Consider the following 25,330-nt stretch of genomic DNA (forward strand, 5'->3'; position numbering starts at 1 on the left):
AGTGATGCACAGTGCCTGGTCTCTCTGAGAGAGGACCATAGCAACCTCCCTAAACAGAATCCAATTACCATCACAGTGGCAGATATCCAAGAAAGAGTCTCAGGTATGAAAAACTGGACAGCACTGGGCCCTGACAGCATCCACACCTACTGGCTAAAGAAGCTCACTGCACTCCACAAGCGCCTAGCAGCACAAATGAACTAGCTGCTAAGGGATGGGACGCACCCTGAATGGCTTACCGAAGGGGCGTACAATCCTGATCCTAAAGGATCCCTCAAAGGGTACAGTCCCATCCAACTATCGGCCAATAACCTGTCTCTCCACAACATGGAAGCTCATGTCAGGCATCATCGCGGCTAAAATAAGTGGGCACGTGGTTCAATACATGAGCAAAGCACAGAAGGGCATCGGCAAAGAAACCAGAGGAGCCAAACACCAACTCCTGGTTGACAGAACAGTCACCCAAGACTGCAGAACCCGACACATCAATCTGTGCACTGCCTGGATTGATTACAAGAAAGCATATGACTCAATGCCACACACATGGACCACTGAATGCTTGGAGATGTACAACATCAACAGGACTCTAAGAGTTCATTGCAAACTCGATGAGGCTGTGGAAAACCACCCTTGTGGCCAATGGCAAGCCATCAGTCACCTCCTCTACATGGATGACATCAAGCTATACGCTAAAAGCGAGCGGGACATTGACTCACTGATCCACACCACCAGGATCTACAGCTATGACATTGGGATGTCATTCGGGCTTGAGAAGTGTAGTAGAATGGTGACAAAGAGAGGGAAGGTAGTCCAAAAAGAAGGGGTCTCACTCCCAGAAGGAACAATAGCAGACATTGAAGATGGTTACAAGTACCTTGGAATACCACAGGCAAATGGCAACTTCGAAGAAGTAACAAGGAAAACAGCAACTGCCAAATACCTCCAACGAGTAAGGAAAGTCCTAAGAAGTCAGCTCAATGGCAAGAACAAGTCCCAGGCAATAAACAGCTACGCCCTGCCAGTGATCAGATACCTTGCAGGAATAATAAGATGGCCAAACGAAGAGATACAGACCACAGACATTAAGACACGAAAACTCCTCACCATGCATGAAGGCTTCCATCCCAAATCCAGCACCCTGAGACTGTACGCTAGCCGTAAGGGGCAATGGGGAACAGAGGAAGAGGTGCTGGAGGAGGGACCATCATGGGAGGACAGTGGCTGATATCAAGAAACTGCCTACCAATGGCTAGATCGGGCCGAACTGAAGGACAGCACAGAGGCACTCATCATGGCTGCACAGGTGCAGGCCCTGAGCACCAGAGCAACAGAGGCCCAGATCTACCACACCAGACAAGACCCAAGGTGTAGGCTGTGCAAAGAGGCCCCTGAGACAATCCAGCACATAACTGCAGGATGTAAGATGCTGGCAGGGAAAGCATACATGGAGCGCCATAACCAAGTGGCTGGCATAGTGTAGAGGAACATCTGCACGGAGTATGGACTGGAAACCCTGAGGTCAAAGAGCTGGAGAAGGCGTGGAAGGTGAAGGCGACAGTGGTGCCCATGGTCATCGGAGCACTCGGGCAGTGACCCCCAAACTGGAGGGGTGGCTACAGCAGATCCCTGGAAGAACACCAGACATCTCTGTGCAGAAAAGTGCAGTACTAGGAACAGCAAAGATACTGCGCGGAACCCTCAAGCTCCCAGGCCTCTGGTAGAGGACCCGAGCTCGAAGGATGAGACCACCCATGGAGGGTGAAGGACAACGTTTTTTTTGCATATGTATATATATATCAGAGAGTCATGTGTATGTTATACAAACATGCAGTCCGTTTGATCTTGCCATTACAATTCCTCCCTTTTTAGCATAAAAATCATTAAAAAATGCTAATCAAAATAATTAGGAACAAATGCTAAAAGTAAGAAAGGAAAAATCAAACAATCAAACAAGTGGGGAAACCTCAAGTGTCAGAGGAAATAAACCCCAGATGTACTTATCATTAGCTTATAATGCAAACTTCATTTCCATAGCCCATCATTAGCAGTCAATATATCATTATAACTGGATGCAATAGAAATGAACTCAAATATTTAATGAGAGACTAAATCAAAGAACTAAGTCATAAAGAATAAGCGTACATGAATCAACAAAAATGTAATAATTAGGTAAATAGCTCTAGCAGTAATATATGATTTCATGAGCATTTTATTCTAAATTCACATCATACTTCAAAATCCAGTGTGGTTATATGCAATTTTATTCTACTGAAATCATATCACTGTCAAACGGTGGAATCCATTCAATAGAGCTGGATGTTTCTATGTTCTTCCATCCTCTCATAGTCAGGCATGACCACATGTCCCGTCCTCCGACACTCTGGGAGTCTAGGCTTTTCTCCTTGTGCAGTAGATCGTTCAGGTGGGAAACAATATGAGTCATATTGTCTGTGATATCTGGAACAACAATCAGTCCCAATAATATGACCAACTCCTCCTTGACTAGCCAGCATCAAGTCCAAAGCCATCCTGTTCTGCAGGGCCACGTTCTTGATCCCCTGCATGGTAGGAGTGAGGGTGTCAGGGCTATCAAGTTCTCAAGATCTACGGCCAGGTGATCATCACCATCTTGTGTGCATTTCTCACAGTCCCCCACCAGTGGAGAATGCCATTAATTCCTTTCTCCCCCTGGTGACACTCTCATTGTGGATTGCCGTGCTCTGTGTGGTAAGTAATAGTGAGCATAGTGGGTGTGGAAATGAATGATGGTGGGCAGAATGTTCACAGATGTTATCAAATTAGCAAGGTAACAGGTGCCACACCACCCCAGTCTGAGAGACTGATAAACATGTTGTCCACATACCCACAGGTGCTCTCTTAGGGATCCAAATTCATCCTCATTAGGCATCAGGATGATGGGATTGTCACTTCGTGGGTGGTGTAAGCCGGTGGTGTCGGTCAGATTCAGCTGAGTGATTTATGGCTGAGGTCCCCTGCATTTGTTTCGGGCTCCCTTGTTCCACTCAGTGCTGCATGTTGCAGTGATAGTCTCTTTGCATGCTGACATCCTCAGGAAGTGGTATCAAGGTGTATAGCACCATCTGGTGCACCCAGCAATGCCAGCCTGGGATATTGGATTGGTAGTCATGATGGGCCGGTGAATCCCTTGCTGGGATATTTGGCTCATGTTCCAAAACCTTGCTGTGGAGCCATCGTAGTTGGTGATGCTGATGTTACATAGCTCGAGTGCAGCTCTGGTTAGTCACTTTTCTGGCAGTAGTATAGTTGCATACCAATGAACCATAAAAGCACGCTGCACTATCACAGACAAAGCAGGCTGCACTATCACAGCGTCAGTCCGTCACTATCACAACATCAGTCCGTCACCCTTTCATCGCCATCTTTCCCTGGTCTCAAGTGCCATCTTATCAGTTGTGTCACCTCTGCCTACCCCCTAATCAGTGTGCCCGTGATGTTGGTTTGGTGGGGTAGCGGTTCTAGGTGGTTGATTGGCTGCTGGCTCTGGCTCAGGCACTCGTTTGCAGTGGGTGGCACGTAGCTCTCTCTGCCACCTTTACAGCTGTTTCAGTGGTGAGCAAAATCTAGTACCATTCCACATGCAAGTCCGCCAGTTCTTTCGTCTGAAATCCTTCACCACAATCCAATCACCAGGCTCCAAGTCATGCAGTTTCCTCTCTGCAGCCTTTGGAATGGCTTCCTTCACCTGTTTGTGAATATCAGAAAGCGCAGAGGATAAGTTTGCGCAATAGCGTAGCATCTCATCCTCACATTGGCTGGTGTCAGGAAGCTGTCTTTTTACTGGTCCAATAACCAGTGTTTAATGGTCTGCCAAATAGGATTTCAAAAGGGTCTCTCAGGAGGCACATGGGCCACCTGTGGGATTTGAATACTTCTCCCCACATTATTGCTCAAACAATGCATTTTTGGCAACATTTTTGAGAATTTATTAAATCCCTTAGTATCTGTTCAGCTCCAGCATCAAGCTCCCTTCTGTCGCTTTGGTCTCGCCCATGGGTCAACACAGCATAATAATGGAACACATACTCCAGTAAGCATGGTTGTCCATTTGGTCCATACCACACTTTGTCTGTGATAGTGCAGCCTGCTTTTCACCACACTGCTTTTTCCTCTGCCGTTGCTCTTGTATGCAGTTCCTGCAAATCAGCTGTAGTTGTCAGAGGTTCATTAGTTAATGCAACACACTGAGTGGTCGGTGTTTGTTTGTTTGGCAGCAGCTTTTGCTGCCTTATCCGCTCTGGCATTCCCCTGTGAGATAGCATCAAGGTTGTTAGTGTGTGCTTCACATTTACAAATGGCAATCTGTTTAGGTAACAGCACAGCATCCAAGAGTTCAGCAACCAGTGTATGATGTGCAATGGGGTTACCTGTAGATGTAAGGAAGTTTCTGTTTGCCCAGAGTCTTCCAAAGTCATGTACCACTCCACATGCATATCTGCTGTCTGTGAAAATGTTCACAGTTTGGTCATTAGCACATTTACATGCTTCTGTCAAATCAACTAACTCTGCTGCCTGTGCTGAGTAATTTGATGGGAGTGGTTTAGCCAAAATTGTTTCATGCAATGTTGTTGATCAATGGTGTTTCCTGCAGATCTGGTCTGGCAAAGCAAGCCTCTGTTATCACTGCCACACAATCGTGAGGTTCACCGTCTGCCGCTGTAGGGAGGACAGTTGTTGGGTTAAGCACTGTACATCTCTTAACAGTAATATTAGGCATTTCAAGCAAAATGATGTTGTATCTTAACCACCCGGCTATTGAGAGTGTGATGTGTTCTGTTCAACCAATATCATTGAAACCGCATGTGGAACCAACAGTGTTAGATCAGCATAACCCACAATGTCACATGAGGCTATAACAGCTTTCTCCACAGCAGCCACAGCCCTCAGACAATATGCAGCACAGCTGCTACAGAGTCAAGCTAGCTGGAAAAATAGCCCACTGGTCTCAGTCTCCTAGGAGTCTCCTCCTAGGTCATCTACATATTGTAGGAGCGCACTTCCTTCTGTCAATTTTAACATTTCCAAATAGTTCTTTAACGCATCGTTAAAGATTCCAGGACTCTCTGAATACCCTTGGATGAGCCTGGTGAATGTAAAACTCTTACCTTCAAAAGAGAACGCAAACCATTACTGGTTGTCAGGATCCACTGGGATGCTGAAAAAAGCGTTAGCCAGGTCAACAACTGAAAACCACTTACTCCCAGGTGGCACCTGTGAGAGTATTGTATGGGGGTTGGAAACATTGGGTGCTCGTGCATGTACTGCTGCATTTACCGCCTGCAAGTCTTGTACGAACCTCCACTGTTGTGGCTCTCCGGCATCCCAGAGTTTTCGTATGGGGAAAATAGGTGTATGGATTGGAGATTTTGCACGTGGAATTATCACTCCTGCTTTCAAAAAAGAATCAAACACCGGTTTAATACCTTCAACAGCTTCCTTCTTCAAAGGATATTGGTTCTGACACAGTCTGTATGAAGATTTTGGTATGATTACTGCAGGCTCAGCATCTCTGATTAATCCTACATCATACTTGTGTTGTGCCCACAAGCAGGATGGTATCTGATTTAACTCAGGAATTTCTGAGACGTCTTTCACAAAAATGTTTTTGTCATGACTTATTTCATCCTCTGATGTTACCAAACTGGCCATTAAAATCTCTGAATCTGGAATAAGCTCAATGCTTCTTACCCCTGTTGCTGTAGCTGAAAATCTTTTCCGGAATAACTGAAGTTGGTTGTGAAAATCCACACCTGACTCTGATGTCCTTACCCAACCAGCAGCTTCTTCTAAATGTCTGGTCCAAGGGCCCAAGCATTCCCATGTATCCTGCTTTGCTTTGACCAGGGGGACATGAGGATATGAGTTAGTGACTTGAAACAAAGCTTTACAAAGTGGATCATTGAAACCTACTGAGACAGTGCATCTTTTATCATTCCAGTACAACCAGGTCAGCTTTAATGTGTTTCTCTCTTTGTCTTGCCTGGACCATGTGTTCTCGAAATGTTTATCAAACCCAAGATGTACATGTGATGTGAAGTGTAACTTTTGTGGTGACTTGATGTCTATTCATGCATAGTTATCTGGAAAGAGAGCTCTGACCTTGGTAATTAGAGTGTTGTTTCCGGAGCCAGCAGCTGTGTGAGGCAGTCTCCATTGATAGGCGTACATTAGCACCCTGCTACTGTGTTTCACATACTGTGATGCAGTGTCAGAAATTCTGGCTACAACGATGCCTTCAGGAGTGGAAATCAGGATAATTTCTAATCTTACCATGATATCTCTTCAGATAATATTGATCGGGCATCGTTTAGATAATGTTTTGAGTGTGGCTCAATTTCTTGACTGCATAACAATGGTGTGGTGTATATTTCAACCAGGGGTGTTCCTGAAACTCCTACCCTACTGTCCTCATATATCTGCCACTCATTTTTGGAAGGACTAAACTCTGCCTCTCTGATAACAGAATCAATTGCACCAGAATCCACAAGAAAAACAATATCTTTTCCAGCAACATTGATTGCCTGTTCAGGCATGCATTTGTATGCATCATGTGTATATTTGGTGTATATCTCTGCTGGGGCTTTGTCATCAGTAGCTTGTTTGTGCTGTGTGTGCTCAAGGTAAGAGATAGCCTCACTTATCAATGTCTGTGTGCGTGGCTGTGTCTCACATGCTTGTGCAGGAGTGTGTGTATCAGTGTGTGTCTCATGCAGGCAGTTGTCTGTGTGTGTGTTCAAATACTCTTTTGTGTCAGTGTGGGTGCTCTTACGTAACTGACGTGAAGAATGCTCTGTCATCTCCAGTTCAGTGTTCAAGCCAGCCCCTTCCCAACCTGGCGTCGACGCCCCGTCTAGTCAGTCAGCCTGACCATGATTCTTGGGGCAATCCTTTGCCCAATGTCCCATTTTGCCACATTTGAAACAAGCGTCACTTCTTCTTCATCCTCTCCCCTTTCCTCCACGTCCTCATTGGCCTTGGACTCTGTTCTGATTCTCAAATACTCCCAGGTCAGTTGCTTTTCACAATGTCCACAATCTCAAGGTGAATGCCATTGATGAAACGGTCACGTAGATGTACTTCCCAGGGGGTGATTGTATTATTACCCCCCCCCATAGCTACAGGCTTTTTTAGTCCACTGTGTGTATTATGGATCTCTGTGAGCCTGGACAAATACTCTACTACAGTTTCACCATCTTGTTGTTTGTAGGTTGTTATCTTTCCCAAATCCATTCTCAGGGAAAAGAGAGTCTTTATTTTGTCACAAAGGTCAGCGATGGTGGTGGGTCTGAACTGTTGGCAGAAGGCCAGTAGCTGTGTGGCGAATGCCTCCCCCCATCACGAACAGAGGGGAGAAATTGTACGGCTTCTTTCAGGTCAGCATATGTCCTTGGTCTGAAAATCAGTTGTGAAGTCCCATCTCTGCTGCCACCTCCACCATCAGTGGAATCACTTTTAAGGAGGTGCAGGAATTTGATCTGCCTTTTTTATTTTTCTATCCCTGATATGTGCTTCTTGTTGCCAACAAGCATAAGCTTTCCAGTCTACTTTAAATTGCTTATTTCTTTTTTAATATCTCTATCTGTCTGAGAGAGAAGCTGCCGGTTGATGGAAACCCAAATTCTTTTACCCAGATGTCCAGCTGGTCAATGCTGTGCTTACCATAATTGGTAATCATGCAGTTTACATTAGTGGATTTCAACGAGGGTGCTGTTTTATTGCCTTCTCAGATTATCTATTTGGCATTCACACCTTTTACTTACTCTGTTTATTTTTCACACATTTACTCTTTCATGCATCCGTTAATACATTCACACGCACATTAACATTTTCACACATATTTTCACACTAAGCACTTTACACCACTCACTCCCCCCTTTTTAAAGATGAGTTCAAAACTACGAATCTTTAAACAACCCACGAGGGAACCTAATGAGTAAGGCAAGAGTGTGTAGAAAAGAACTGCAGCCAAATTGTAAAAAAGAACTGTAAGAAACACCCCTGTCTGACAATGAGAAATCTGGCCAAAATACTGCAATGATACACACAGCGGTCCCTGACCTGCCCTGCTGACATGTCTGTCACACACACCCCTTGCAGTAGCGAGAATTGGTATACCCTGGGCCCCGTTGAATAAACTCACCAGAAAGAGAGTGTTGCCACAGCCACTCAGTTCACTGGATCACAGCGGTGAGCGAGTCTCAGACACTCAGGGCGGCAGGCCCCCACGTCTCCACCCTTCCTTGCAATTCCCTGTTCTGGTCAGAGTCACTTGATATCTCCCGCATTCTACTAATCTAGATAGACCTAGATCTAGGGTCTGCCATAGCAAACATTCTCATGAGTTTTCAGTTTGGGTTCGGGAGGCAGACACCATCTCCGCATTTAAGAGTAGGCTTAAGACTTTCCTCTTTGATAAAGCTTATAGTTAGGGCTGGCTCAGGTGAGCCCTGAACCATCCGGAGCTGCAAAGACTGGATCTGTGGTTGTGGGCCACTTGCTGCCCCCGTGTTCCTGCTCGACAACTGCTACTACAGTTGTTGTTATTGGCTCTGTTACTAATACTGACATTATTTTTCCTATAGCTGTCATTCCTATTATTAATAATTTATTAATATTAACACTACAATTACATTTCTACTATTTTAAAATTTCTAGGCGGTATTTGCATTGTGACCCCCTTTTCCAAAACCTCTCTGTCTCTAAACCTCTCTCTCTCTCTCTCTCTCTATCAAAACCTAACACAGCAGCCATTGAGTCTGGTTCTCTCCAAGGTTTCTGCCTCTTAAAGGAAGTTTTTTCTTGCCACTGTCGGCAAATGCTTGCTCATGGTGGGATTTGTTGGGTCTCTGTAAATAATAATATAAAGAGTACAGTCTAGACTTGCTTTATAGAAAGAGAGCAATGAGATAACATCTGTTATGAATTGGCGCTATATCAATAAATAAATAAATAGAATTTGAGTTCTAGTCCTTTCATTGTTTAACTTTGAACCTGCTGCCTTTATGAAGCCAATAAACTATACAGTCTCAGTGATGCACAATTTTGTTGGCTTTTTCTGTCATCTACTTGCTTGCAAAGCAAACAGGAAATTAGAGTCGCTGGCTTTGGTAGAGACATATGCAAATCGTAAAGGATGGATCACTTCTTTGCTTGTGGCATGGTTTGTACGCAGCGGGATGTGAATGTTCACAGTGGATCAACAGCTGAGTTCTCTTAAAGGATAATTCCAGTTTATTACAACTTGGGCCTAATTTTCATAGCTTTGGCAATAATTTCTATCAGCTATACTAACATTGTGCTCACGAAGTTAATTGCTGAGATCTGTGAACACAGCAACAAACTCAGAGGGGGGAAGAAACACAAGCAGTCATACAATCAGACATGTTGTAAACTAACTGTTATGCAGATGAACCTAAACCACATATTTGGAGGTAAACATAAAAGGGAGTGCAACTGAAATGTCTGTAATAAGAGATGGGGACAAAATCAAGTGAGTATTTCCCAAAGTTATCCCTTGGAATCCTTCCTTTAAAACCTGTCTATAAAAATAACAAGAAATAATCAGATATAAAATGTAACTGGTTAAAGTAATACATTTTTTTCTTCCTCAAAGATTCCCCAATTGTGGACTAACTATTGCAGTATAGTAATGGCAACTTGATAGTTTGGACAACTGCTTGTCTTATCAGGGCTTTAAACAAAAAACACAGCAAAACCAGATAGGCTTCATCAGGACACAATAGTAGTAGTGCACTCTTTCCTCATGGCTGAATATTATGCCTTTAGCTAGAACCCCAATATTTTCACAGGGTTTAACTTCTGTCTAGTGAGTACAATTTAAAACAAATCATCTTGTACTTTTTTAGATTAAGAAGAAAAACAAGAACCAGAAACAGAAGTGGACTCTTTAACATCTTTTCCGAGGCTCTAAAGTACAGTAACGTTATCTAAGCATAGATTGTAGTAAGACATTCCAGCATTACGATGACAATATTTTGAATTCAATGCTAAAAAAAATCTCATGCAAAACTGGTCTCCATGCTGTCAGTGTTGCTGTTTCTGGACAGAGCAGAGCGGACAGACAGAAGGTGAAAAAAAGGAACATTAACAAAAAACAACTTGGCTTTCTTCACAACAAAGGACCCAGAGCAGATGGACACATGTTTTCTGTGGAAAAACAAGCTAATGGAAGCCCTGAACAAATGGTTTGCCCACAGGCTGTGGCAGGGGAGGATATGTGCTGGACTCTTATTGCGTAAAATTACTGTATAGTTTTTCTCTCATGCTCTATATGTGCTCTCAAGTGGAATGCGGTATGGGTGTGTTTGCGTGTATGTGTCTTAACTAAGAAACTGTGCAGGAATTGTTGTGTGGATGTCTGTGTGTGTGTGTACATGGGAGCATATGGATGTGTGTGAAGCAAGGGATTCATCGGCCCATCATGACTACCAATTCAACATCCCAGGCCGGTAAATAACCAAGGTCAAAGCTCTCTTTCCAGACAACTATACATGAATAGACATCAAGTCGCCACAAGAGTTACACTTCACATCACATGTACATCTTGGGGTTGATAAACATTTTGAGGACATATGGTTCAGGCAAGACAAAGAGAGAAACACACTAAAGCTGACCTGGTTGTACTGGAATGATAAAAAATGCACTGTCTCAGTAGGTTTGTAAAGCTTTGTTTCAAGTCCCTAACTAATATCCTCATGTCCCCGTGGTCAAAGCAAAGCAGGATACATGGGAATGCTTGGGCCCTTGGACCAGACGTTGTGAGGAAGCTGCTGGTTGGGTAAAGACATCAGACTCAGGTGTGGATTTTCACATCCAACTTGAGGTATTGCGGAAAACATTTTCAGCTATAGCAACAGGAGTAAGAAGCATTGAGCTCATTCCAGATTCAGAGTTTTTAATGGCCAGTTTGGTAACATCAGAGGATGAAATAAGTCATGACAAAAACATTTTTGTGAAAGACGTCTCAGAAATTCCTGAGTTAAATCAGGTACCATCCTGCTTGTGGGCACAACACAAGTATGATGTAGGATTAATCAAAGATGCTGAGCCTGCAGTAATCATACCAAAATCTTCATACAGGCCGTGTCAGAACCCACAACTTTTGAATTAGAAGTCCAATGCGCTATCCATTGCGCCAATATCCTTTGAAGAAGGAAGCTGTTTACGGTATTAAACTGGTGTTTGATTCTCTTTTAAAAGCAGGAGTGATCATTCCATGCACAAAATCTCCAGTCCGGACACCTATTTTCCCCGTACGGAAACCCCGGGACGCCAGGGAGCCACAACATTGGAGATTCGTGCAGGACTTGCAGGCGGTAAATGCAGCAGTACATGCGCAAGCACCCAATGTTCCCAACCCACACACAATACTCTCACAGGTGCCACCTGGAAGTAAGTGGTTTTCAGTTGTTGACCTGGCTAACGCTTTTTTCAGCATCCCAGTGGATCCTGACAGCCAGTATTGTTTGCGTTCTTTTTTTAAGGTAAGAGTTTTACATTCACCAGGCTCATCCAAGGGTATTCGGAGAGTCCTGGAATGTTTAACGATGCGTTAAAGAACAATTTGGAAATGTCCAAATTGACAGAAGGAAGTGCGCTCCTACAATATGTAGATGATCTTAAGATCTGCTCAAAAACAAGAGAAGCTTGTGTAAAAGACACACTAGCTCTGCTCAATCATCTTGCAGATATTGTACATGGGAAAGGTCTTGCAGCAAAGACAAAGTCCACTGGACACCAGAAGCAGAGAAGGCTTTTGTGGACTTAAAGCTGGCCCTCCAGACACCCCCAACGCTTAGTCTCCCTGACAGTAACAGACCTTTCACACAGACTGGGGTGGGTTCATGACTTCTGTACTACTACAAGAACATGGGGGGAGGCTGAGACCAGTGGGCTATTTTTCCAGCAAGCTTGACTTTGTAGCAGCTGGGCTGCCAAATTGTCTGAAGGCTGTGGCGGCTGCAGAGAAAGCTGTTATCGCCTCACGTGACATTGTGGGTTATGCTGATCTGACACTGTTGGTTCCACATGCTGTCTCAATGATATTGCTTGAACAGAAAACCTCACATCTCTCAACAGCCAGGTGGTTAAGATACAACATCATATTGCTTTAAATGCCTAATATCACTTAACCCAGCAACTCTCCTCCCTACAGCGGCAGATGGTGAACTTCACGATTGTGTGGCAGTGATAACGGAGATGTGCTCCCCCATACCAGATCTGCAGGAAACACCATTGATCAATCCAGAGCTGGAGCTGTTTGTTGATGGCACAGCATCATGAGATCCAGCAACTGGTAAAAATCTTGCAGGGTTTGCAGTAACAACATTGTATGAAACAATTCTGGCTAAACCACTCCCATCAAATTACTCAGCACAGGCAGCAGAGTTAGTTGCATTAACGGAAGCATGTAAATGTGCTAATGACCAAACTGTGAACATTTTCACAGACAGCAGATATGCATGGGGAGTGGCGCATGACTTTGGAAAACTCTGGGCAAACAGAAACTTCCTTACATCCACAGGCAAACCCATTGCACATCACACACTGGTTGCTGAACTCTTGGATGTTGTGCTGTTGCCTAAGCAGATTGCCATTTGTAAATGTGAAGCACACACTAACAACCTTGATCCTATCTCACAGGGGAATGCCAGAGAGGATAAGGCAGCAAAAGCTGCTGCCAAACAAACACCGACCACTCATTGTGTTGCATTAACTAATGAACCTCTGACACCTACAGCTGATCTGCAGGGACTGCAGACACGAGCAACAGCAGAGGAAAAAGCAGTGTGGCGAAAGGCAGGCTGCACTATCACAGACAAAGGTATGGACCAAGTGACAGACCATGCTTACCGAAGTATCTGTTCCATTATTATGTTGTGTTGACAGAGAGAGATAAACAATACTTTCTGCCACTTTTTAATTGAAGGATGGTGACCTTTGACCTTTGATTAACCCCGGATGTCTCTCCCACCCCCCGGAAGTGCGTCACACAGGAAGTGCGTCACGTCGGAAGTGCGTCATGCCGGAAGTGCGTGGACTTATGCGTGGACCAATGAGCGTGAGGCAGGCGTGGTTAGCAGGAGCCAATGAGTGTGAAGCATGCGTGGTGAGCAGGAGCGAATTGGAGTAAAGTAGGCGTGGGAATGAAAAACCCTGTAAATTAAATAATATGATTAAATAATTCAATCATTTAAGTGAAATCAATAGTATTAAAAGTATAAAAATAATTGACAAATTTACCATCTGTAAAATCTAATCTTTCAGGAGCAAAAGACACGTCCTTCTCTGTTGTGAGGTGTGAATGAATTGGAAAGATGTGGGAGGGTAGGCGGAGTTTGCGTGAACCAAAGGGAGGGTTAGCCAATGGGAAAATAGGTTAGGAGGAGCTTGCAGCGAAAAAATAAAATAAAAGCAGAATATTTCCGGTCTGAACCATCAAACAAGATGAAACAGTTGAAGATGATCAGCCAGACACCTGTGACGCATTATCAAAATGCGACACTAGGGGGCGCACCCAAGAAACAGGTGTTGTATTTGGCTCGGATCCAGACACCTCCCCCCAGCACGCTTCAGGAGGAATGGTATTTAGAAAATGGAGGCGTGTGGGGATATGCGTTCAATTATGAAGTCAACGAACTTTGTTTTTACCAGCTGGAGAAAGGAGAAACGTTTGGACCCCTCACTCCAAAAGCAACGCTTACGTCAGTGGACTGGTCTGTGCTGAATCTGGTGGTGTCAAACAACCACAGAGCAAATGAAGGAAAGGAACCTGCGACAAAAGACAAATAGACGCAAACGTTTGTGCGGGTTAAACAGGAATTTCCACCGGCACTCGCCCAGAAAAAAATTGTAACCTGCAGCATTTGGGAGACGAAAAGCTCGGGTTCCGGCAGATGGTTCTACCGCACAAGCCGTCAGGTGGTCGATGGAGATGAACACTCGGACGAATTTGTCTTGGAATATTTCAATACCGAATGCGGTGTGTTCCAGACGTCATTACGTCTGCCCCTCAAGGTGTGGATGAAAATGATGATTGAAAAAGCAGAAAAACTGAAGGATCTCTTCCTAAGAAGTCAGACATCGAGAGACATTCTGACGATAAGAAAGAATGACACCGCCCCCGACTCCTCCTCTGACTCCGCCCCCTAATTCATTCCGCTTGAAACGGGTACCCCTGCAACTTCAAATCATGTCTGTTCCTTTTCTACCACAACCAGAAAGCACAGATTCATCTCCGATTCTGAGAAAAGCCATGTCTCTCCCTTGTATCCTGCGACCCGGGAGCCCTACCCTTGATACGACACCCCCACCTTCACCGCCGGGGACCTCTGACTGGATTCTGCCTCCTCCATCACCATCTCCCTCCCCTGACTGGCCCTCTTCTTCTTCTTCGGTATCCTCAACTCCAAGCGCCTCACCACCCCCCTCCCAAGGAAGAGGACAAACCTGACGGGGTGCTCTCTGACCTATTTCTGAACACGGTGAGAGCCGTGGTGGTTCGCCTGTTGAGCAAGGTTCTGACCGTGTACAGATCTGAAATCTGTAACGACTGTCAAATTGATCACCCGAGCCAGCTACAGCACGAATGTATTAGTATTGTTATAGTGATGTGGTACGACATCAGCTGGTTGGTGACGCTTACGCTCCGCTCTTGAGAACGATCGCTATAGAAGGAACGTACGGGGACGTCATCACGCAGTATTTTAATCCACCCTGCTACCTACCGGTGGTCAAGCAGCACATCGAAAACATCCACATTGAGATAAAGACGGATCAAAATAAACCTATGAATTTTACCTTTGGGAAGACTATCGTGAAACTCCATTTTAGACCTTCCAAAAAAAATCCTCTGTGACATGAGAATCAAGTAGGAGGCGCTCTCCCCAGTTTTTACGGGGCGCCTGTTATGTACGGGAGAGGAATCGGTTCGATTTTTTCTAAAATATTTCGTTTTGTATCGCCGTTGATGAAAAAAGGATTTGCCATTGCTAAGCCTCATCTTAAATCAGCCGCAAAAAACATTGCCTCGGAGGTGATAAGCCACGCTGTTAGTAGAATAGGGGGTCGATCGGACAACGGGGCTCAAGAAGGATCCGGCGGTATGATGGTTTTAGCCAGACGACTGAGGAAGAGACCTCCGGGGCAGCGAGTAAAAGTACGTAGGTCAAAAAAGAGAAAATCAGTAGGGAGAAGTAAGTCCAAAGGAAAGCACGCTGTTGCGAGCTCCGGAGATATATTTTAGAAAACAAATATGGCGCTTTTACATCACAAATCAGCCGAATGCACTATGGGTGAGCTGGATTTATTTTCAGCACCTATGACGCAACTGTCTATCAATGAAAAGCTCTACACAGAAGTCCTGCCTTTGGCATCCATTACCGACGGAGGTCCTATTGAATTTTTTATCCCTGGAGATGGGGAAAAATACATGGATCTGAATGATACTTTGATTCATCTTCGTGTGAAAATTACCAACGCTGACGGCTCAAACCTACCCGCCAACGCCGCGGTAGGCCTCATCAATTATCCTCTGAACACAATTTTTAACCAATGTGACGTTATTCTGGGGGATAGGTTAATTTCACAATCCAGCGCAACTCACCCATACAGAGCGATGATAGAGACCCTCCTCAACTATTCAGACGATACGCTGAAAAGTCAGTTCACTGCCGGGCTATTTTACAAAGACACGGCCAGTGCTATGGACTCTATAGTACCAAATAACGGGCCAAATAGGGGATTAAATCAGAGAGCCCGGTTTACCTCAGAATCTAAAGAACTTCACCTACTAGGTCCTCTTCACGCAGACATATTTTTCTGCGAGAGGCTTCTCTTGAACTCTGTGGATTTGAGAATTAAGCTGACCAGAGCTAATGACGCCTTCTGTCTCATGGGCAACGCCGCCAGCACTTTCCGTTTAAAAATACTGGGGGTCTCGTTGTTTATCAAGAAAGTCACCGTTTCCCCCGCCGTGCGTTTAGGCCACGCGTCCGCTTTAATGAGGGGCAATGCTCTCTACCCATTATCACGCGTGAATGTAAAAACCTACTCCATCCCAGAGAATTCCAGAATATGTAACCAGGAAAACCTCTTCCTGGGGACGATGCCTAAATATCTAGTGATAGCCATGGTGAACCATGAAGCCTTCACAGGAAAAAGAGATCTGTCACCCTTCAATTTTATTCACAACAACGTTGAATACATGGCTCTGTGTCAGGATGGGAGACAGGTGCCCGCCAAAGCTTTCCAACCTCAATTTAATCAGGGGTTATCTGTCAGAGAGTTTTATAATATGTTTACCGCTACGGGGAGACACTTGAAAGATTTACCTTTAAGCAGACGCCTTGTCGTGCGTTTCCAACGGAAGTTTAAGACTGGAAATGAGATTCAGAGAGCTGCTGCCCCATACTACCACTCTCATCGTTTATGCTTGTTACGAGTCTATTTTGGAGATTAATTCCAAACGACAGGTGCTTGTGGACTATTACTGAGACAATATGAACAATCACCAATTGGACGGATTACTACGTCATTTACTAGGAGATGCTTTTTGCGGAGTGTGGGCCGCTGATCAGTTACCTTTACTGCGTCAGTCCTTTAGACTTCCAGCCTTTTTTATAGTCAACACGCACCCTGCACACGAACCAGGAGAGCACTGGTTGGCCCTCACTCTTGAGGAAGGCAAAAAAGGCAGTTTTTTTGATTCTTTCGGATTCTCCCCGGATTTTTCACATTATCCTAAAAGCATCTTGCAATTTTTAGAAAACCGTTGCGAATCTATTTTATACCACAACAGTCAGCTTCAACACGTTCTGTCTACGGTGTGCGGTCAGCATTGTGTTTATTATTTATGCCACAGAGCCTGCGGTTTATCTTTTGAAAATGTGCTGTCTTTGTATCAAGATGATGTGACGAAGAATGATGTTATGGTATCAAAGTTTGTGAAAAAATATCAAAGTTGTATGAGGTTGCAAAGAGCCGGATCTTTTCACCACACCGTCTGTTCTTTACAAATGTTTAAAGATTGTTACAACTTTATATAAATAAAGATGGATCTGGAGACTGTTAAATTTGTTTGAATCATTTTTTATTCAAATAAAGCCAGCTAGGTGATAAAGGTATATGTTTCTTTCGTTTTCCTGATCTTAACTGCGGAGGTGATGTTTCCATCTCATAGTCCCAGCGTGGTGCTAAGGGCGACTGTTTTTTTTTCTTTCCCTTCTTCAACACTAGGGGTGACCCCTCATCATCGTCGTCCCAAAGCGGTCCTCCCTTCTGAAGTTTATGATATTGCTCGCGAGCACGGGGGTTACTCATCAAGGATGAAGGGATGTTGAGCTCCCGTAAAGTATTTAGAAACCCCATCCATCCCTTGGGTTCTCTGGATTTTTTATACATGACAGAGAGATTTTTAATCAGGTCTAGCAGGTGTGAGCCTTTCACAATCTCTCCTTTATGGACAAACTCTCCTGAAGGAGCCCATCCGCTCTTGGTTAATTTCTTCATAATGTACTCTGCATTGTTATGGTAGCGAACAGGTAGGTTTTGCAGCACCTCGCTAGCAGTTTCATCCAGCGTTACTTGCTTGTCTTCTCGCTGATTTTCTTGTTCCCCCGATTCTTGGGTTAGAGTCAAAGTGATACAACGGTCATCTTTCTCATCTTGTTTGAGTAATGTCAGGTATCTTTGCAGCAGAGCGTTGTATTTTTTAATTTTATCATGAGCGTTCAAACCCTCATTTAACACATCCCTCATTTTTACATCCAAATCATTTTCTGCCGTACGTCTCATCGTTTCCCCGGCGCCAGGAGTAGAAGCTACCGACTGACTCAGACGGTTTAACTGTTGCGGCAAAATCAAAAACATCTTTTGAGTCATGATTTATCTTCTAATAAGCCCTCCCAGCAACTCTCCAAATATCGGCACCACCGCTGACAGTAAAGTTAAGAGAAAACCTCCAGACTGTTTTCTCAGAGCCTGGTGTTTGGTTTTTAGACTGTTTTTTTTATTGGCCAGCAACTTGATAATTTTCTTTTGTTTTCTGAGTTTTTTATATTGAGCCGATGTCAGGGGAATGTTTCCTTTTAAGAGGTTTAAGGAGAGCTCGCACAGAGACTGCAGAAAGTCAGATGAACAATGGTTGAGAATATCTTTACGTTTCCGAGGCGTGGCGTGACATAAAGCGCGTAGTAAAGGCGCATTTCTTTTTAAGCGCGCTGACATACTGGATCAGGACTTGGATTTAGGTAGATAGACGACGGGCCACTGAAGGGGGAGTATTCCCGTCCTTAGTCTGTATTGTTCTGGGCAGCCAGGTGTGAGATCGATGATTAAATACCCGTGAGGATCTTTGGTAGCATCTTCAAAACTTTCTAATAAAAAGGCTTTTCGTCCGGGAAACATTTGTTGAGCCAATATATTCAGCTGTAATCTGTCTCGAGGGTTTTTAAACAGTACCAGATAATTACTGTTTAAACTGATGGTGCGGCTGTGCTTACCTTGATGGAAAAGATTTTGAGTCAGCATCATGACGGACATGTTCTTGTGATGTCGGTATTGTGTAAAAATTTTGACTACATCGGGATGGTCAGAGGCCTGAAAAATGACGTCGTCCAAAATAATCAAATGATTTTGGTCAGAGGGAAACAGTTTTTCATCATCAAAAGAATGAGGCAGGCCTTCAACAAATTTAATCTTTTTATTCTTCTTTTGCAGTTCTGCATACAACGGTTGAAACGATGTAAAAATCCATACAATGTTATCAGGCAGTATATCCATCACATGATTACAGTTTTCCAAAACAGACTTTACAAAATAAGTCTTGCCACAGCCACTCGGTCCTGTGACCAGACAAGAAAAAGGCACTTTCAATCTGGGGTCAAAATCAATTTCTTCAGATGAAAACATTTTCTCCTCAATAACCAAAAGGCAGTGTATGTCCTAGACTCAGCAGCCGTCTTTTATCATACACAACTCTGAACTTTTTTTGGAATGACGTGTTTTTTAGAAGGAAGCCTTTCTTATCTCGCACAATATTGTGTTGAGGGATTTCAAGGACTCCCCTCTCATCAGAGTTTTGCACATAATCCTGAACCAGGTCTTTGACGCTATCAAAGTTGACAATTTCACAGCACTGGTGCGTCTGCGTAATGCCTTTTATGCGTAAAACAACCTTGTTGTTTTGAGTTTGGTAAGCATAACTTTTTGGACCCGCTGCCACAAATTCTTTGATGCTATCTCCCCCTAACTCATCCGTCAAATCTCCCAGGTAATTACCCAGCTTGAGCAGCGTCTCTCCCTCTTTTGTGACATAGATGAGGCTGTCTGTGTCGCAGTAAAGGACTCTATCTTGCAACTGTTCCAAATATCTGTACAAAGTCAGACGTCCGTAGGCTGTGGTGAAAGCGGCTATAAAAACATTATCTACCTTGTTTGGTAGCGGGATACAGCGGTCTCCGTAAGACCACTGAACCAAAGCCACTTTGTCACTGACGAAGGAGAAGTAGTTGACTTTATATTTTTCAGAAAACATGAGGTTAAAGAATTCTTCCGGGTCTGTGACTAGTTTGGTTTGTGTTTGGTTGCTTCTCTGTGCAAACTTACCTCAAAAGGAGTTCAGACATAATTTAGACACTTGTCTTTTAGCAGGGTTTGGTCTGATTTTATCCGCCTCCAGCAAAATCCCCTGGTTTGCATGATAGTCGCTGATGTACTTTTCTCTGCTTTCCTGATCTACAGCGTCGGAAGGGTAACCCGAAGCTTCCTGTTTACCTTTCAGAAAAGTGTGCATATAGTCAACAAAAATAGAATCACTGTGTCTATCAAAGTGCCATACCTCAGTTATTTCAGCTATCCGATAGCCCATCTCCAAAGCCTTGTTAAATTCAGGAGTGACCCAGACACCTGTCAACACCCTGTCATCATCGCTATGCCGACACGGACCCTCCTGCAAATTGAGCTTGGCGCATGCTCGGCAAAGGGTAAACACAAGCTTACCCCCCGTCGTTCTATAGGGCAGGACTGGAAAGTACAACTCTCTCGGCGGGTAGACCCTTGCACTGATTAGCCCAAAGTAGCTTTGAGGTTCTTGGAAATCTTTATAGATTATTTCAGGGTGCCCGAGAGGATAGGGGAAGTTGGTGTTACAGTACGGATAGAGAGATGTCACATCTACATAAGAGATTGTCTCGTTCGACGCAGCGGTGTGTCTCAACTTTATAGCAGAGGTACGCCCTCCGTACAAAGCTTTGCGGGGTGACAACGGCTGTGGAGCCTTATATTGTTTGAGAAACTCCTTCAGCCCGTGATGAGATTTTTTCAGCATCGTCCACGTGTGCTCACGCATGATGATGAGTTTTACCTTGTGCGTGGCTTCTAACTCACGTAATTTGTCCTTGCAGCGTGTGTGCAACTCTCCGAAGGGGCGACCCGTCAGAGGACAGGTGTCGTGCGCTTGATAGCAAATTGAACTGCCGTGATAGAAACATCCTAGAAACTCATAGGCATATTTCACCCCACCGATCTCAGCATACCCGTCTACAAAGAAGCGCCCCAGCTGTTTTTCCCCCTTATTTAAAGCATGTTGGATAGGGATGCCGCGGGTGTGTGACAACCACTCTAACCACTGGATACCGGCGTTTGAAAATGTCTTGAACTGACGCCTGTAGTCGTCCAGAGAGGGGGTCGCTAATGTTTTAGGTGGTAGAAAGTTTGTCAGAAACACCTTCATGCATGCCGACGCAATGGTTGCACGGCTGAAGGGGTCAACGGCGGTTTCAGAGATGTACTGTTTTCTGAAAAGCATGCAACCCTCAGCGAGAATGTCTACATCATTTCGACAATAGAGGCGAGCCTCTTTCATGAAGTTGAATGTGCCGTGCCGCACCGTCGCATACCAGCTGTAAAAGTCTGTTAGTTGCTCCGTTGTCATGGTTTCAATATAAGCCTGTAAGCCTGAGGGGGAGGGTACTCGCCTGTATAACTCAAATGGGCCTCTGAGCTGAAACCATGAGGAAAGTACCCCTTTACTTTATCATTGAAACCGAGCGCTTTCGGGAAATTAGCTAAACGCATGGTTAAAAAGGATAGAGAGTCGATGTATCTTTGTTTGTAATCGTTATCGGTGATGCAAATTACTTTTGATCCTTGCATAATCAAAGAGGGCTTTAATCCCTGTTCGACCATGGCTTTGATAAGGAGGTAGCTGTCAAACCCTTTGGCATTGTGTGCTATAAACACTGCGTTTTTGTACAAAGGCCGTCTGAAATGCAGTAGAAACTCTTTGGCACAATCTGCACCCTGAGAGCTCCATGTTTTACCATCTAAGGTTCGTGTACACACTAAAAACGTAACGTGAACGCCTTTCTTGTCAACGTATGTTTCAAAATCATAAAACACCACTTTTTCATTGTGTTTTGTTTCAGGGGGTATCGGTTGGATGTAGCACTGATGAACCTCAGTCTCAGAGTCAGAGTTCAATTTCTCGTCGCAAATTTTACATTTCGCAGTCTGACATTTGTGTTGTTTACCGTTACCGTTTATAGCACAGTAGTACAGCCTTGCGCATTTGGTACATTTTTTGTACAAAGCACAAGCGCTGGCATATGTTTGACTTCTCGATCTCTCTGTAGGTTCTTTGTGTTTGGCCAAACAGAAAGGCGAGCGACACGTTCTGTTGCATTGGTCACACACAACAGGTTGACACGGCCTCTGTGTACAACCGGGGTCAAAGCATACGGTGCAACGAAGCCATAAGTATGGCCTAACACGGTGTTAAAACCTGTAAAGCAGTGCTCACAACCATAAGGCGAACCTAGAAAGGCTTTGAGATTTTTAACCGCATAGTTGTGATTTTGGAAGAGAAACAAAATCAGGGTTTTACTCCGTCTTGGGCTATTTGTCAAGAATTTGCGGAGAGCTCTGTCTTCCTCGGTTCTGTAAAACACTACAATTGTACAGTCCAACGCGGTTTCAAATTTAGGGATGTCGCTAAAGGATACAGCTGTCTGCTCGTCTAACCCTACATCAATTTGAAGCTGTCTACCGCGTTCGAGGGCTTCTCTATCACTGATATCAGGATCTAACAGATGAGCCAGACAGATGGCAAAACATAGTTGATTCTCTCTGTTGTGGACAATGTACAGAAAACGTCTTTTTTTTTTAATGATTTCACTGTCTAGCATTTTCCCAAGAACTCGTTTCCCCCCACCCCTAGGGTTCTGGATCACTTCTACAACAAGTTCTAGCTGACCATCGGCCATAACGGCCCAGTTAGACTGCACAACACGGAGTAAGAGCCTTTCAAAGTCGGCTAGGCTGGGGAGCTCGTCATTAGATAAGACGACCGAGACGTTACTAGGGAGATTTTCCCCGCGCAGCTCTAACTGTACCGCATCCCAAGGAGTCACGTATGCTAATGCATTTTGTAGTAACGCATCGGCATCCCGTAGAGCTGTATTGTAAAAAATGCTGTAATCCACTATTCCATCTGCGTTAAGAGGGGGTGGAAAGTTTAACAACTGTCTGATTTGATCATTTGCAAATCGGCTTTGCCGCACAACGCGTGGTTGTGGGGAAATATGAGCACCTCCCTGCTGCACGGGAGGACTGGGTATGCTGAGATCGATGTAGTTTGGAGGCGTCTGAGGGTCTGATAAAGTGGGACTTTGTTCGAGTTGGACATTATTTATTCTGATTGTTTCATTTGGTGATGATTCATTCTCTAACTATTCAAGGTTAGCAAGAGCTTGATTTAAAGCAAGGAGAGGATCTACCGGCTGTTCGGAGCTGTTAGATGTAGCGGCTGCGTCGTTTTCATTCAAATCATTTTCAGTTAAATCGTTTTGAAAACCCGACGCATTCTGGAGATTTTGTGCTACTGAGTCTGCTAAACTCTCTAAAAAATCAATAGCTAATAAGGTGTGTTGATCCATGACCTCATACAAATGAAACGATTTTAAAAACCTTAAATCAGCATCATTGCAATTATACAGATGATAAAAATCACAGACTGAAACAGTTTACAAATTGTCACTTTGTACACCTAACTTCTGACAGAGGAGCCAAAAGGCTCTAGACATCAGATCCAATTGCTGGTGTGTAGCTCCGCAGCACCGATGACACCTGGATGTTCTGGACCTGGGTCTGTTTGCTGGAGACAAAAAAGAAAACATTAACTTCATAAACGGGCAGATTTCATAAACACAGCAACCCCTAAACAGCTGTTTAAGAGAGACTGATGAGAATAACAAAAGCAAAAACCCCAGAATTTATAGCATCTTATTCGTAAATTAAAAAACACCAAGATAACGCTATAACTCAACCGTCACAATTAATAGCTTATAACAACACACAGTCAAATACAGCTTATGAGACTCCGCTTTTGTAGAAAATTACGTTTCAAAGCAAGGCCTATTTAATATCACACATACAACTTATCTCTTTATATTTAAAAAAAAAAACACCAGGATAACGCTATAACTCAACCGTCACAGTTAATAGCTTATAACGACACACAGTCAAATATACCTTATGAAACTCCGCTTTTGTAGAAAGTTAATTTTTAAGCATAGCCTATTTAATTTCACACATACAAAACCTTCCGTGTATGCTTATGATGTAAAATGAGAGAAAAGGAACGTACATTGCTCCCTTCTGGGTAATTATTACATTTATACGGCATGATTGAATCGTCTCACAATGTAACAATTTAAAAAGCAAATAGACTTACAGCGTGCTGATGGAAATCCTTCGCTGGAAGCCCCGCGGGATCTCGGGTATGTAATCTCAAAACTGGTTCTCCTGAGGTTGCGACCCGATGAGGATCCTGGATCCCTGTCCGCTGGTTGAGGCCTCTCCGCGGTCATCAGCGGTTGATTAGCGGGTAAGATTGACTCCCGGTGAAATGGCGGTTGATCTTCAAAATTCTGATGCGGTATCACATCAGCTGGATCTCTTCCGGTTAACCGGGCAGCCTCTAAAGAATGTATAATGTTTTGACCGTCTGAGGTATGCCCCGTTGCGTCATCCTGTGGCTGTGATGATGGCGATAACCCTTCTTGGAAATATTGGTCCAATTCGCCCCACAGATCTAGCATGAGAAAAAGTTTTTGATAAATATTCTGCGTAAGTTTTAGGTTTTAAAAAAACAACTGGTAAAAAATGTAGCAACTCACCGGGTACTGCCTCTGAAAGCACAGATGAGGAGTCAGTATCAGACGAGGTCTCGGATGTTGAGGTATCAGTTGATGAATCTGAAAGATATAATTTATAATCACGGTAGGAAATAAAAGTGTTTTAGATATTTCAGTATTAAAAATACATAATGTAGACCTGTACTTACCAGACTCCTCTGCTTGAAGGTTCACCCCTCCATTTAGAGTCACTGCAAAAAATGAAAAATTCCCTATGTTTCTGCCTAAAGGTTTAAACGCATAAAATTTAGCTTTAAAGATATAGGTAATTTACCGGATGCTTGAGCCATTCTCTGCTGTCAGGTTCAGAAGTCCTATTCTCTCAGATAGATATGGAGACACAACACAGAGACCTCTCCACACACACTATCCCTGCTAGATCAGAAATAGCTGGTTATATACCTTGTGCTCCTCCAGGTACACAATACTATGTAAATGCATAAATTTCACACTTCCTCCAATCTTCTTGATCTTTACAGGACGCTGCATTCCATTCTCCAAGTTTTTAATATCCACAGTCACTAGGTACCCCATATCTTTATAAGTTCCTGTGTGTGTGTGAAAACAATGCAATGACCAAACAGTCTATATCGGCAGGATGCCGGTTCCGGTCTGCCAACACTCATATGCATACATTCCCATTTCTAGCTAAATTACCCCTAATTAACTGCAGATGCGGGGTGACAGCTACAGGGTGCCGACTCCGGCCTGTCAACACATAACCTCTTGATCTTCTCTGATTCCCGTGTGTGTGTGTGTGTGTGTGTGTGTGTGTGTGTGTTGTGTGTGTGTGTTTGATGCAGAGATTAGCCTCTGAGATTTAACATTTAATTTACTTTCTTGTCATTTGAGATGTTTATTATCCAGAGCGCCAACACGGGGCTTCACACAGAAACATACAAATGTACTTTGACATTTGACATCAGGCTCAGTGTTAAAGACACTTATTGTAATTTCCTATTATGATATTGTGAAACTTTAAAGTATAATCTTTTTTAAATATACCTTAAGACCATAAAAGAGACATTTCTTGATCTGTCTTCATACAAAGGGCCTTCAGAAAGAGCAGGAAACAT

General features: G+C 43.9%; 1 protein-coding gene across 1 annotated transcript; it reads right to left on the reverse strand.

Moving 5' to 3' along the window:
* Positions 1–21,916: 21,916 nt before the first annotated feature.
* Positions 21,917–24,788, reverse strand: LOC122862213. The gene is made up of 5 exons (XM_044167545.1): positions 24,707–24,788; positions 24,404–24,505; positions 24,237–24,314; positions 23,792–24,151; positions 21,917–23,212 (listed from the first exon to the last, which is right to left on the reverse strand). The coding sequence occupies exons 1-5, from the start codon at positions 24,786–24,788 to the stop codon at positions 23,082–23,084; spliced, it is 753 nt and encodes a 250-aa protein (XP_044023480.1). The 3' UTR covers positions 21,917–23,081.
* Between the last annotated feature and the right edge of the window lie 542 nt (positions 24,789–25,330).

The sequence above is a fragment of the Siniperca chuatsi genome, linkage group LG15, assembly GCF_020085105.1.
Source record: "Siniperca chuatsi isolate FFG_IHB_CAS linkage group LG15, ASM2008510v1, whole genome shotgun sequence".
Taxonomy (NCBI): domain Eukaryota; kingdom Metazoa; phylum Chordata; class Actinopteri; order Centrarchiformes; family Sinipercidae; genus Siniperca; species Siniperca chuatsi.